A 15,230-nucleotide genomic window follows, 5' to 3' on the forward strand; every position below is an offset into this window, starting at 1 on the left:
AGCAGACAATTTGAAGGTGTGTCCACTTCCTCTAAACAATAAAACAAACAACTTTTACTTAAAAAAAATCTTTATTTCAAACTACAAACACACTCACACACATTCAAAGACAAGAGAACTATAGAAACTTTATACATTCAAAAGTAGAGCTGTCAACGATTAAATCACGATGAATCGCATCATTTGAATTCCATTATTTCACATTTCAAAATAAAAGTTGTCAGGCTTTTATTTTGTGTAATTAAATCAATCAGACCGATGGTTTCGTGCAAGTTCTCTCTGTGGAGGTGTTTACATTAAACTATCACGCAGTGTTATCATCTGGTGTTAGCTAACAAAACAAAGGTACTCCTGGAGGCGGCCATGTTGCTTTTCCGACTTGCAACTTGAACGCAGTTTACTCGGGTGTGACGTCATTCCCAGTTCCGAGAGCCGAGGCAAATGGAACGCGGCAATAAAGTTAAGCCCAGAAACAGGAAGTGGTTAGGGATCCAAAAGTGATGTCAACCAGCTCAAAGGAACGGTAACAAAGGTCAATGTGTGATGTCATAACATGGATATGACTTTGGGCTCATCAGCTGAGCTGTCTGAGAGTTTGTTAAAGTGAAACATTCAAAGATGTAGCAGCAGGTTATTCATGGTGACAGCCTTACTTTTAACATATTTTTAAAGCTTCATGTGGCGAGTGTTTCTCATCACGCGGCTGACCAATGTGTTCTGCAAACCCCGGATAAGGTTCACTAACGAGAGACACGTCTTCCATGAGTCAACAAGAACGTTTGAAAGCCAGCCAAGCTCTGGCAGACAGAGAAAACCTTTGGCTTCAGCACAGACAGTCGGGAAGCCGTCCAGAACACGGCTGCTCTAACTTTCACATGTCCTCACCACAAACTGAAATCTAAAAACCATTTTGAAACATTCAAACACGTGTGATTGGCTTCAGAGGGTCAGACACACGTCTTACTCTGAGCGGTGAGACATGTGGACGCTTTCACATTAAAAGGAACATTAAGAAGAGAAAATGAAGTGGAAAAAATAAGGTTTGAAACCCTCCATATGTTTATACACATGTTACATTTTTATATATATACACACACACACGCATATACATGTCACACGAGACTGTTGACTGGTTTCTGTACAAGTTCAAATAAAGAAGGCTAGCGGCAGAGGTGAGAAGTGATCAAACGACACTCGGGTGTCAAAGGCTTCTTCTGCCCCACAGGGCACTCACACGCACGTACACGTAAACACACATACTCAACCACTGTCAGATGTGCACACTCACACGTGCACACAGAGACCAAACAGCACGTTTGCCATTTTTGTCTTCACTCTGCAACATGTTTGAGGTGGGCTGAAGTTGGGGGGTGGAGCTCTGAGGTGGGCAGGGCAGTTTGGTCTGTGAGTGAAAACATCAGCAGCCTTTCAGGTGATCGTGTGTGATATCTGGTGATCATGAAGGTAATCATATTCTGTTGTTTTTATTTGTGGTACGTTAACAGGGACATGCTGGGTATGCATCATCCGTCTGCTTGTAGCATGTGGTGCTACTCTCCTCCATGTTTCTAATAGAAATGAGAGAAGACGAGCACTCAGGTGTAATTTTTGATGACATGTAAAAACAGGTTTAAGGTTTAAAATAATCTTTGGGGAGTTTTAAAGCAAAAATAAAAAGTTTGGTCACAGCAGCGTTTTAACTAACTAACTAACTGTTTGTGTGTGTCATACAGTGATGTAGAACTCATCACCAATCAAAGAGACACTGATCTGAATCCTTATCATGCAAGCGTCTTTCTAACACTCGTCACTGACTCGGACTCGTCTCTGAGAACCGCCTCTGAATGACCTCTGCCTGCGTCTCACACTGCAGAGGATTCATGCATCAGTGTTTGAATAGATGATCTTTGTTTAAGGCATGTTTGTGCATCGGTCGATGATTTTCCTACAAACAGAGAGTAGATAAATATTGTGACATTGTCTTCTTTCTAAAGAAATGTCGGGGTTGTAACGTCCACAGAGCAGACATGAGACTCTTCCCTTTAGCTCGCCCACCTGGACACACCTGACGTGGTGAGAGAGCCCCGTGAGCAGGAGACGGTTAAACAGTCGAACACAGGCATCACACTGATATGACGGAGGGGGGGTTGACCACATAGGTTTGATTGTGTGCTGACCCCAGCACATGTTTACTAAAGCACTTCCTGTATAAAAAATAAATATGTACAAAACAATGTCCAGCTGTGAGCAGGTGGGGTTGGGGGGGTTGGGGGGATTTGTGTAACTTCTCTCCTGTCCTGAAAGTTTCATGAAAACTGTTTTGTAAGGGTTCATTTCCAGTTTCCTGCTGCTGCAGGTGGGCGGTTCTGGTTCCGGTTCTGGGGGATGCAGGTTTAGATGACTTTGTAGGTCAGGTAGTCTCGGAGAGGTGTGGGGATGGCGAGGGTCTCCACCTGCTGCGTGGTCATCACCCGACGCAGCGCCATCCTGCACATGTGCTGCAGACTGGAGACACTAAGAGGGCTCTCCCAGAAGTGCATGCTGCCGTCACGAGTTCTGCAGAAGAAGAAGAAAAGAGAGAGAGAGAGAGAGAGAGAGAGCAAACAAGAGGAGGGTGTTCCAACACAGGAACATCACACACCAAAGTCAAACAAAATCTACACTCAGACGGAGAAAACCTGGAGGACTGGTTTCCTGATACAATGTGAGGCTGTGTGTGTGAGTGTCTCACCCAGCAGCTAGGACATTTCCTTCAGCAGAGAAGGCACAGCAGAGGCCGTTGGACAGCGAGGCGATGGCCTGAGGAGCTCTCTCCTCGATGCTCCAGAAACGAACCAACCTGAGAGCAGAGAGACGTTGGAGTGACCACGAGCGTCTTCACACTGTGACATTAGAGTGAGCACGAGCGTCTTTACACACAAGGCGAGTGACCACGAGTGTCTTTACACACAAGGCGAGTGACCACGAGCGTCTTTACACACAAGGCGAGTGACCATGGCAGACTGGAAGAGTCTTTACTAACGTCAGAGTTCTGCGTGTTTGTCGTGTGCCTGCAGATAAAAACTGTCTTCCTGATGTTTCAGCGGAAGTCTGCTCCCGTTTCTTTTTCCACGCCGCTTCCTTCCTCACTTTTTTCCACCAGCTCTTCAGAGCTTGGTCAGCCAGCGGTCACAGTGATTAATGGCCATCTTGTGACGGTCATGTGATCTGTCCAAACACAGCAGCATACAGCGGCTCCATTAAGACTTCATAACTCTGAGCGAGGAAAACAAACTGCTGCTGTTATTCTCCATCAGCGTGTGCACGACACGTCAGACGTGAACAAACATCAGCTCAGGACACACACGGCTCCACACACACACACAGGGCTCCAAACACACACATGGCTTCACACACACACACACACACACACACACACACACACACACAGGGCTCTAAACACACACAGGGCTCCACACACACGGCTCCACACACACACACGGCTCGGTACAGCCTCCTGCTGCTGCTTTAGGACTTGAATGAAAGTGTTGCAGACGGTCATTCAGACTGATGTGACCGACTGACACGCCACATGACGTTATGATCCCAGAGCTTCAAATAATGGATTGGTTTGAAGGTTTTGACTAAAGGTCGACAAAGAAAGGAAAGATGTTCCTTTGAGTGAACATGTAACCCACACTGAGAGAACAGCACATTGAACGTGTTATATCTTCAGACCCGTGCAGATCATCATTTTCAGAAACTAACAACGTGTAGAACAAACTGGAGGAGGAGCCAGGACGTGTATTCGACCTCTGTTGATTGTTTGTCTTTCGCTCCTTAAAAAGGAAGAATGTGCGACATGTTTCACATAAATAAATCAGGAATAAGGTATATCCTGTGTAAACGTCTCTCTGAGTCATGACTATCTACAATGAGTGAGAAGCTCAAGTCACCGTTATGAGACGACGTCATCAGAGACGCCACAACACAAAGACGTTTGAGTGGACACTGTTTACTTTTCTTTAGTGTGGCGTTTAGTCGGACTAAAGTTTGAAGGTTTTTAAAGAACACGTTGGTGTGATGAGTTGAAATAACGATGAAGATTCAAAGACTGCAAACGTATTTGATCACAAACAAAGACACAGAAACGTCTCATTAAATAATCTGTGGATGAAGAGAGACTGCAGATGTTACCTGAGATCTCCTTTCAGTGTCTCACCTGTCGTCTGTGATGCTGGCGATGTGACGTCCATCGGGGCAGAAGCTCACAGAGCGAACCCAGCGGTCGTTTGATCCTCCAGCGAAGATGGGAGATGGAGGAGGGAAGAGGTGTCTGCAGAGTGAGGAGACACAGCGTCAGGACACATTCTCGGCTTCAAGATAAACACGGACTGTTTGAGTTAATACGTATCGAACTTTGAGCACATTTATTATCAGGAATTAAAAGAACTGTGCGATCAGAGGACAAATATTCGCTCTCTTCAGTACACAGGTTACATAACCAGCTGAGGTCACATGTTGATATTAATTATTGTGTAATCAACGTCTCCTTGAGCCCTTTACCATTTCCTGTTTCACCATCAGGAAGCCTAAAGTCCTCACAGTTTACTCCACCAGCTGATTAACCTTAAAGGAAGAATATGTGATTTTTCACACTTAAATGTAGCAGAAATCAAATTTATCCTCTGAAAATAACACTGTGAGTCATGACTGTCTACAATGAGTGTGACACCCGAGTCCCGCTGTCTGTTTCTGAGCCGTAGCTACACTTTATTTACGTTCCCTGGACGGCCAGCCGGCTCCTCCCCTTGTGTATAAAAGTTGTTTAATTGAGGGACTAGAGAAAAGAAGAATAACATACTGTACTCTCTGATTATTTGAATGTCACGTAAGCGTGTCTCGATCACGGTCATTTACTGTAAATGTACATGCAGTGTGAAGATACGAGCAAACTAAAGATCGCTAGCATTAGCATGCTAACACAACAATGCAGCAGGAGTTGTTTTTGTTTGAATGCTGATGCTCATGGGCGACATCTACTGGATCAAAAAGTCACATATTCTTCCTTTAACCAGACGTGCAATGTGGAGACAACAACAACAACAACAACAACAAAGGCTCGGATGTACAAAGTGTGTTTCTGGAAGAGTCCTCTAGAGCAGGGGTTCCCAAACTTTTCATCTTGCGACCCCCATTATGACGGTGATAGATACTTGGGACCCGACATTTGATGCACTAGGTCAAAACACTGGCATTAAAACAGAAAACAATAGCCCAAACACCATCATATTATTTTTGTAATTTATTGTAAGAAATTACTTTTTTTACCTACTGTATTTTCAAATTAATGGGTGAAATATCCAATTTTAAACCATTTTCCATTTTTATATGTTTTTGAAAGGAATCTCGCGACCCCCACTTTGGGAACCACTGCTCTAGAGGGAGCACCACATAAATCAGACGCCGTAAAACACCAAAGTCGAGATGATCTGGTGTTTGTATTCTTACCCCAGCTCCAGCAGGTTGGTGCCCTTGTCGTGGTCCCACAGGATGACCCGCGTGTCATAAGAGGCGGTCGCTAACAGCGCCCCATCTGGTGAGAAGTCACATGACACTACGTCATGGTGGTGGCCCTCCAGCTTCCGGATCAACGCGTACTGATCCATGTTCCATAGGAACACCTGTAAGGTGAAGAGGGGCCTGTTACAGCGGGAGCAGTGGTTGGTTCGAGTCATAGATGTCTGAATTATAAACAGATTGAATTAACAGCATGAATTAAAGAGAATTAATCAATTTAACCAGGAACACCAAACACACAAGCTCATGCTACAAAAGCAGCAAGGCTGCGTCACAATGCAACACTATGTTAACTTTAAACATGTGCATCTTAGACTAAAAGTTCAGCTGAGTTAACGTGAAGAAAGGAAATAATCAAACAGGAAGTAACTTAAGGTTACATTATGTTACTGCACGGGTCTCTTTACAAAAGGCTCGCAGCTCCAGGACTACGAAGAGAGACTGCAAGAGAGAAGAAGAATTTATGGCCAAAGGACAGACACCTCCGCCAAAGTACACACACACATACACATTACAGTCACACACACTCATTACAGTCACACACACACTCATTACAGTCACACACACACACACACACACACACAGTCCTCATGGTTGTGTGTGTTGATATCTGTGCTGCTGTAAATCAGTCGTCAGGTAGGTGTTATGTAACATGTGCACTTTGTGGGGAAACAGGAGAAACTGTTTGTTGACAGATGAAGTTAATGATTATATAAAATCACTCACATGCAGCCGACTGTTTACTGACTCACTTATTTCCTCATTTTCTACTTTCAGAAGAGAAGTTAGAAACAGAAGCAGCTTTTCTCTCAGGGATTTCCTAACTGTGTGTTATATAACTCATCTGCAGACCATTTATTGTTGTTCCACTGCCCACAGCAGAGACTGTGTGGAGCTCTTTATGAAACTTTTTAAAGTCACAGGTCTGAATAAGTGCATGCAGTAATTCAAAGGTGTCTAAACCTGCACAGTAGCTGTGCCTGTGATAGGTCATTAGATGAAGAAGAAGCAGCTGCTGGAGAACAGTGACAGTGAGGGTGGGCATGCTCGTTGTTAAACTAAATCTTCTCTATGAATGTGGATGATGCTGTGAGAGAAACATTTACACTGACAGTAAAGATCCTGGTTACACAGAAGCTAGTGTGTGCAGAAAGAGGGCGGAGCTATTTCAAGATGGGGAGGGGGGTAGAGATGGGTTTAGGAGAGAGGTGAGGGGGGGGATGTTTAACAACCAATTGTAAACTGAAATTAAATAAGAGGAACTGCAACAGCAGAGGTAGACAGACACGGAGCAGCACCTACGTACAGATTGACCTTGCGGGTCAGGTGCCAGGCGGCCTGGCGAGGCCTTTGGGCATTGCGTACTGTGCGTCCCCGGTTTACACCGGCTGCTCAAAATGTCAGCGCGGCGCTCCGTTCAAAACCAATCACACACTGAGCTCTGCCACCACCTGTGACAGGAAGAGCAAGACACACTTTGTAGGGACACACACAGCCTAACAACCATGACTACCTGAACCTCCATGTTGACATAGTTTAAGCTAACAGTGGAAGCTACTCCTCAAACATGTCTGCTAACCTTTAGGTATATACAGAGTTAACATGAGGACTTCTAAAGAGTATCATTACAGCCTGATCATGTGGAGTTAAACAGTTTAACCTTTATCATCTTTAAGATCTGTGCTCTGCATGCAGACTTCAGAACACCAAGAGCAAAAAAAAAAAAGGACGAAGCTCAACTAATCACAACACCAGGCACATTAGTTCTGAGCTGTAAATGAAGGGCGCAGCAGACTGGGAGGGTTTTCATTTGGAGGTTGATTGAGCACAACAAGCAGATTCACACATACGTAGGGAAATAAGAACTTGTGTACGTACTGCTTTTCCTGCGCCGACGGAGCATAGGATGGAGGAGTTTGGTGAGAAGGCCGTGCAGTACACCCAGTTCTGATGCCCGCGCAGAACCTTCACCATGTTCCCTGCAGAACACAAAATACATCAGTGGAAGGATGTTTACCACTGTCAGAGCTACACAGCTGCCACAACACCTACAGGGTGAGTCATCGGATCTGTGAAGAGAGAAAAGTAATGGCAAGCAGAGGGGGAGACGAGAGATGAGGAAGCAAAGAGAGAGAGGAGTAAGGAAGCAGAGAGGGAGACGAGAGAAGGAAGCAGAGAGGGAGAGGAGAGGAGTGAGGAACACGAGAGGGAGAGGGGTGAGGAACACAAGAGAGGAGTGAGGAACACAAGAGGAGAGGAGTGAGGAACACAAGAGGAGAGGAGTGAGGAACACAAGAGGAGAGGAGTGAGGAACACAAGAGGAGAGGAGTGAGGAACACGAGAGAGGAGTGAGGAACACGAGAGGGAGACAGGAGACAAGGAGTGAGGGACTCCGACAGGAAGCAGAGCAGAGGAGCTCCACCCTCCCTTGCTCCCTCACCTTGCAGAGGAGCTCCTTGCTCACTCACCCTGCAGAGGTCAGAGGTCAAATGATCTGTGTTTCTGATAGTTTTTGTTTTGAAAGAAAAATCAGATCAGGGCCCCTCATATCTTCTGTATGTGTTGTGTATAAGAACTCTCTAGCTGTAAATGGTGCTTCGAGTCCCCGGGCTGAATTTAAACTGTCAACATCAGAACAAAAACAAAGAGGTCACATGATTCTGTTGACACCTCTCTTGAACACTGCTGCTTACTATTCATACATCTGTGTTTCACTTTCCTTTTTACATTTCACCATCTCATCAGGTCACATTTGTTTTAATTGTCCAGCTTTAAAATCTGATCATCTTTACTCATGTTCTTATGAATTCATTGGTTTATACTGTATATACAAGCTTTATTTTGATAGGACAGGATGTACCGTAAACATATCGGGATATTTATGGTTACCAGAAACAGACACATGAAAGAGTCTCTCATCTGTTGTCCTTCAAGATGTTTCTAAATGTATATTTTCTCTTTTTTCAAATAAACAATGTAAACAGGAAGTTGATGTGCATACCATCGTCCTTGAGGTCCCACACTCTCAGGGTTTTATCTCGGGATGCAGAGACCAGCATGAGGCTGCCGTCGGGGGCAAAAGTCAAGTCCCGCACCACATCAGTGTGGTCCATCAGATTCAGCAACAGTTTTCCTGCAAACATGCGTCACATGATTAATCAAAGAGTTTTAGCAACACGTGGCAGCTAAGTCACAAAGGTAAAAGGGGCGTGTCCTCACCAGTGTATACATCCCAGATCTTGATGCGTCCGTTGTTGAGGCCCGTTGCGAGCAGCAGCTGGTCTTGGCCGAACTTGAAGCGGTGCCACTCGATGTTCACACAGCGGCTCTGCTTCTCTGGCACGGACGAGCCGAACGCCATTCCCCACACGGTGTCACCGCAGTCGATGGTGTGTTCACGGGGCTCTCCGCCCACTGGGACGACCTGTCCTCCATCGCTGCCCCGACGGGAGAGATGTTCGAGGCTGGAAGCATTGGTGACCTCCCCACTGTGACCCAGTGAGCTGCAGCGACAGAGAGCAAAGACAGAAGATGACGGTGACGATCGTCATGAAACCAGAACTTTAAACTTTGACACCATTCTAGTAAAAATCTAAAGAAGTCTATGTTGTGATACCGCTGAAGTCCTGCGCGTTTGACTGATGTTGTGTGGTTACTTGTGTGTTACAGCCCGGCTGCTCACTAAGCACACAGACGCTGGATTCTGCTCCTGCTGATCCTATGACAACAAAGCAACACAGTATATCTGGTTCAGCCAACCCTGGACTAGCCAACCCTGGACTAGAGAACCCCCCCCCCCCCCCCCCCCAGCTGCAGAGTTAAGTATCTGTTGGCTCTGCAGGGAAACAGCAGCTCAGCAGCCTGACGTTAGAAACAAACAGCTCTTGTTCTTAAGACTGACTCAAACGGCGGCTCTGAGAGTCACAAGGCCGCTTGGAGACGGGAAGAGGAACCGTTTAAGCAGAAAGGTGGCTGAATATATAAGACATGTCGCCAGCTCTGAGGAGAACCTCTCTGTTTGAGTTTCAGGGACCTGAAAACACTTTGAACATCATCAACAGCTCTGAAGCTGCTTTCTGTGACTCTGAAAATCAACGACTCCATCACGGCTCAGACGTGACCTTCTCCAGCGACATACGCTTAGGTCCACAGCGAGTTATCTCTAACACTTAATATGAAGGAAATAGAAGCGTTAACTGTGGTGAGGGTAACGTGTTGTTGTAGAAAAAACAGGTCAGTCGGTAACATAAGACCAAGAGATTTTAAGTTCAAATTCCTGTTCCCTTCAGGGGAAATTCTTGGTTTGCATAACTCAGTGATATATCACCAACGAGCAGGCGGGGTCTCTGAGTGAGACAGTCTGTAATTCAGTCAGAGAGGAATTCAACACAGAGCAGGCGAGGGAGCAGGGAAGATTCTGGATGTTAGTCTGCATTAATCATCGAGCTGTGGATCTGTCAGGGTTCGAACTTGTTTTCTAGGGTGGGTGGGGCGACCTGGACTCAAGTCCTAACAACGAGACTCATTCACCACTCCCCCTCTCATGAAACCATAAATGAGCTGTTCACCTCTGAACACAGCTTCTTCACAGAGGGTTAGGAATCATTAATAACAAACACATGAGGTTGGTGCTGCAGTCTCATGTCTCCCAGGGTTAGGGTAGAAATGTTTTATTTGGTGAAGATTCAGACCGTTTCAAATACGGAACTTTTGGAGTTTTTCTAGTTCGTTTGTTTCAAAGGTGACTTCACAAGAAAAACATGAAGGTTTTGAAAAACAACCACAAAGTTGTGTAAATGTTGTTTTTGCAGTCAGACAAGTTTGGAGGGAGTTTCTGTGAATCGTTCAGTTTCAGACACGTCGACACTTCTCACAAGACAGGTGTGTCTGTGTCCATTGTTTCTTAAAGGTAAACTTCTGCACTCCATCTGGCAGTCTGTCTGATGGTGTTCTAACACAGAAACGTGTGTTTGCAGGTGAGAGACTGAGAATTAAAGAGTAACTAAACCATAAAACCACTTTTTTTCCAACTATAAACCTCTGTATTTGAGTATTAAGTAGTGTTATGGATCAATCCAAGTCCCAATCTCGACATTTGAGTACAAAGTATTGAAATTTGAAATATTGTGTTAGAAGTGTGCATAGTGTCTGCCCTTCCCTTTGAAAAACTCTAACGGCTGTGTGGAGTACAGTATGACGTAGGAGTACAGCCCCACGTCACCAAACCTATAAAAGCCTCATCACCCGACTCGGCGAACTGTGGGGAGTCAAGTGTGTGTGTATATGTGTGTATTTGTGTGTGTGGGGCAAACATTGTATCATGTTGCGGCTGATAACGACGCGGAGCAGTGAGTGGGCGTGTCTTACCCCCCGCCCCGCCCCCCTCCTTCTCGAAGTTGATACATTGACGTTCTAAATGCATTTTTTTAAATTCCAGGGTCGAGCAGTAGAGCTGAAAATATGGGGTTTAGTTACCCTTTAATGTATTTGATGCGAGTTATTATGTGCAGGATTCCTGGACTTGTAACAGAGCGTATTTTAGATACTCACAAGTTCTTCAGGCATTGTGTCCAGGGAATAAGCCTCACAATGCGATGCCCCTGAGACCACGCCAAGTAGGAGCCATTAGGTGCAAAGGCGACAGTCCAAGCCTCGCGCCCGGACTTCTGGTCAAAGGGAGCAACAGGTACGAGGAGTTCACCGATGAACTTAGCCTTACCTGGACAACAACACAAACACGGTCGGTGACTTCAGAGCAATTATTAACAGGTACACACCCACAGAGTATCAAATCATAGCAAAGAGGCGTCCTCTGTGACTCGCCATACACAAGAGGGCCTGTCACCGACGCTGGCACCTGATTGGACAACCAGCAATGGGAGTGAAACACGATAACATTGTGCAATAAGGATAAGACATGTGATAAACAAACAGAAAAAAAAGAGCTAATATGAGCATTCTGCTGTCTTCCATGTTTCATAAAACTCCTGTTTGCAACACGTCTGTCTTAAAAACAACAACAAACACGTTTGATTTTATTATAATTATTAAAGATGGAACTGATAGTTAGCCTTAGCTTCCTCTAACGGAGGGTATTCTGTTTTGTTATTTATGAAGGTGTGTTTCTCGCCATAATGATAAAATTGTGATTAATTAATCCAGCCTTAGACCTTCCTGCTCCTCACGGTTATATAGTTAATGTTAGTAACGTCGGCTCAATAAGAGAAGAAGATGACCTCCTCCGTTTGGATAAGACACAGAAACAAAGATATCCTAAGTCAGTCTTTGTTTTAACACGAGTTGTCTAAGGTCATTATTAATCATTAAAACACAGTTGGACTTTATTTATTGTTTTTTTTAATAAATAATGATGATGTTGCTCTGAAGGCGGACTTTCACAGAATCATTGGGCCAAAGAAAAATCTTTAATTGTCACTGAAATGATAAACACGACCTTTCAATAATACATGTTTTCACCTAATTAATGAACTTTAGGTTGGATTCGAGTCGAGTGGCTGTGAATGTTTTATGCTGTTTAAATCTCTAACCTAAGGTCATTGTCTGTCATTGTCTCGTGAACTAGTTTTTTAAATCTTGAAATGTGAAAAAAAACAACATTTTCTTTACATGTACAGATTGGACCTGAGCAGTATTTAGACTCATTATATGACTCCTCAGTGTTTAAGTTTATAATATACAGGTAAATATTAATATTAAGTATAGTCAGTACTGCGTGGCGTTCAGCACGTAGCTCCGTCTCCTGAATGAAGCTGTGGGGGATGGATGAGTCTGAGCCGCATTCTTTAGGACCGCCTCCATCTTTAATCATCATTAAAAGCAAAATAACAAACTAACTTCATAAATTACAGTGAACCGTTCAGTCATGCTGCCGGTGGGTTAGGGTTAGCAGCGAGTGCAGTATCACTTGCTGCCTTCATGTACTCCTCGGAAATATTGTATTTACCATATTTGAGAGTTATTATAAGCACATTGAGTGGCATTTTTGAGTGGAGAAATACCCGAGTTGTGACTTTTGCGTGACGATTCAGAGCAGCCAAAAAAAAAGCGTAAAGCTTGGAAAATGTGTCAGCAATGGACGGAAGAATAAATACATTTATTTAGTTAGTTATTTTGTTAATTGCTCTCATTAATTTTTAGTCGTTAACCATTTAAGAACATACAACTATTAGATGTGGCAAGGGAGCAAACTTTTGACTATAAATCATGACAGGTGACGGATAGTTTTTTTTTTTTTGTTTGTTTGTTTTTTTAAACCAGAGCCACAGGCTGTAAATAGACCATAGCTCTTGAATGCATGCATGTAGTTATTACGGCTTGACAACTGGGACATACGATGTTTCCACGGAGCACCTCAAGGCAGCAAGTGCCAGCTAACACCAGACTGATCTGAACACGGAGTTTTGGTTAAAGTTTCACTCCCTACCAAACATAAAACACAACACCGTAACACACATACCAGGCCCAAAATAAACACGTTTCAAACACGTTCAAAGAGATATAATTAGTTACTGAACGGAACCATAAACACGTGAGGATGCTCGGCCACAGCCCCTCTCAACACACAGCGTCATGTTTTATGTTTGTATTTTTCAACGTGAGATTATTATTATAGATTATTATAAATATAAATATCAGAGGACCGTTAATCAGAGGTTAACTTTTTAACGGTGAGGTAAACGTTACCGTAACACTCACAGGAGGAGGAGCTACCTACCCACGGATACATTGTCATAGAAAATATAAATAAATTAGTCTACTTACCTATATCATTTTCGTGTACAGATTCTGGGAAGCTTGCCATCTAAATAAAGACTACAGAGCTGAGAGAAAATAATCCGAGCACGTATTGAATTATAAAAGGAAATAAAAGAGCGGAGCCTGCTTCCTCTTCTACCACCGCTGATATCCCTCCGCCGAGCTGAACGTCCGATCCGTAAACTGATCTTTTCTTTAACTTCTTCGATTTCGGAATATATTTAACTTTGTTAATCTGTGATGAAGATGATCCGCTGTGTTTTTACGAATGTCTAACACGTTTGATGAAGCGGTTAATTGTTGCAGATAGAAGGACGACCGTGAAGATAATGGTTTCACACCGAGAGGGATCTGTTTTCTACTAAAGGAGGGCTGTGGCGTCACACAATGGGCGGGGGCTTGCTGAACGTCAGTACCGTTGTCATGGTGATACTATTAACACCGCCCACCTTTTTCTCCACACTTTTCGTGTGGAAAAAGCGCTTTACCGCCATCAGCTGAGTGAAAATAATGATTACAATTATAAAAATAATATTAATTTTGATGTTGCCTGTTGATATATCACCACTGTTGTTCAAGAAATTTGATAATATGATCAAAGATTTTCTTTGGGGTAAAAAAAGGCCAAGAATTAACATTAAGAAAATGTGGTCATCAAGGGACATAGGAGGTTTAGGCCTCCCCAATATAAGGCTATACAATCTAGCATTTGAAATGTCCAGATTGGGGGAACACTGCAGAGGAACGAACTCTGAGTTGTGCTGGATCAAAATAGCACAGGAGCTGGTCAGCCCTTTCACACCTTTGGACGTTCTCTCACATGGATCAAGGACTAGCGGACGTGATTATTCTTCAAACCCAGTGCTGGCTCATTCAAAATCAGTCTGGAAAGAAGTTCACGATATGTGGAGCATCACATTTAAGACAATCATATGCTTCTTTATGGTACAACCCGGACATACGGATTGGGAAAAGGTCTGTCTATTGGAATCAATGGCTTATGAAAGGGATTCACAAGATATACGTGACCTATATGTAGATGGAAGGTTTATGTCTTTTTCTGAACATCTGCAGAAATACGATTTGGAGTATAAAGGAAACTTTTGGAAATACTTACAAATCAGAGACGGTATCACTAAGGGCAAATTCACTCAGAATAAGAATCCTGTGATTGAATTTTTGGAGTTACCCTCTATGGCACACAGAGCAGCTGGGTTCTATAAACACTTTAATGGCTTACAAAAAGATACATGTAAAAGTTTGAGAATGATTTGGCAGAAAGACTTAGAATGCGAGTGGTCAAAAATCCTATCAAATACGGGGAGGTATATAAAGGAGGCTAGGGCGAAATTTACTCAATATAAAATAATACATAGGTTTATTTTACTCCTTCTAAACTCCATAGGATGGGCATACTGGCTAATAATTTATGTTGGACGTGTCAGATAGAACCAGGAACATTTTTACATGCACTCTGGGAATGCAAACTTGTAAACCCATTTTGGGACAAAGTCATGGAACACATAGGTAAGGGGTTGGGTACGACAATACCTAAATCACCAAGGATTTGCCTGTTAGGGGATCAAACTGAATTGAATTGAAGTATCGAACGTTGTGATAAACGTTGGGGTGTAACGGCCGCACGATTGATCCTTAGATTATGGAAAAGTACGTCACCCCACAATTCAAGCAATGGATGGAACTTATGTCAGAAACTGTCTCTTATGAACAAGTGTTAGCCAGAATCAATGATGAAGGTGAGAACTTCCAGAGGTTATGGGGCCACTTTTTTGCTTATACATGTAGTACTATTGGTGCATTGTAATGATAAAGATGTGGTACTGTGTATACTGTGGTTACTGAATTGTTATTTTGGTTCCAATTATGTACTCAGT

At 43.6% G+C, this 15,230-nt stretch overlaps 1 protein-coding gene across 1 annotated transcript; it reads right to left on the reverse strand.

Annotated features, from left to right (window-relative positions):
• Nucleotides 1–52: 52 nt before the first annotated feature.
• wsb1 (WD repeat and SOCS box containing 1) lies at nt 53–13,698 on the reverse strand. Its single transcript, XM_020636838.3, has 9 exons — nt 13,342–13,698; nt 11,110–11,278; nt 8,779–9,062; nt 8,561–8,692; nt 7,438–7,538; nt 5,491–5,663; nt 4,202–4,315; nt 2,732–2,839; nt 53–2,556 (listed from the first exon to the last, which is right to left on the reverse strand). The coding sequence occupies exons 1-9, from the start codon at nt 13,379–13,381 to the stop codon at nt 2,394–2,396; spliced, it is 1,284 nt and encodes a 427-aa protein (XP_020492494.2). The 5' UTR covers nt 13,382–13,698; the 3' UTR covers nt 53–2,393.
• Nucleotides 13,699–15,230: the final 1,532 nt, after the last annotated feature.

Source organism: Labrus bergylta, chromosome 11 (genome assembly GCF_963930695.1).
Source record: "Labrus bergylta chromosome 11, fLabBer1.1, whole genome shotgun sequence".
In the NCBI taxonomy this organism is placed as follows: domain Eukaryota; kingdom Metazoa; phylum Chordata; class Actinopteri; order Labriformes; family Labridae; genus Labrus; species Labrus bergylta.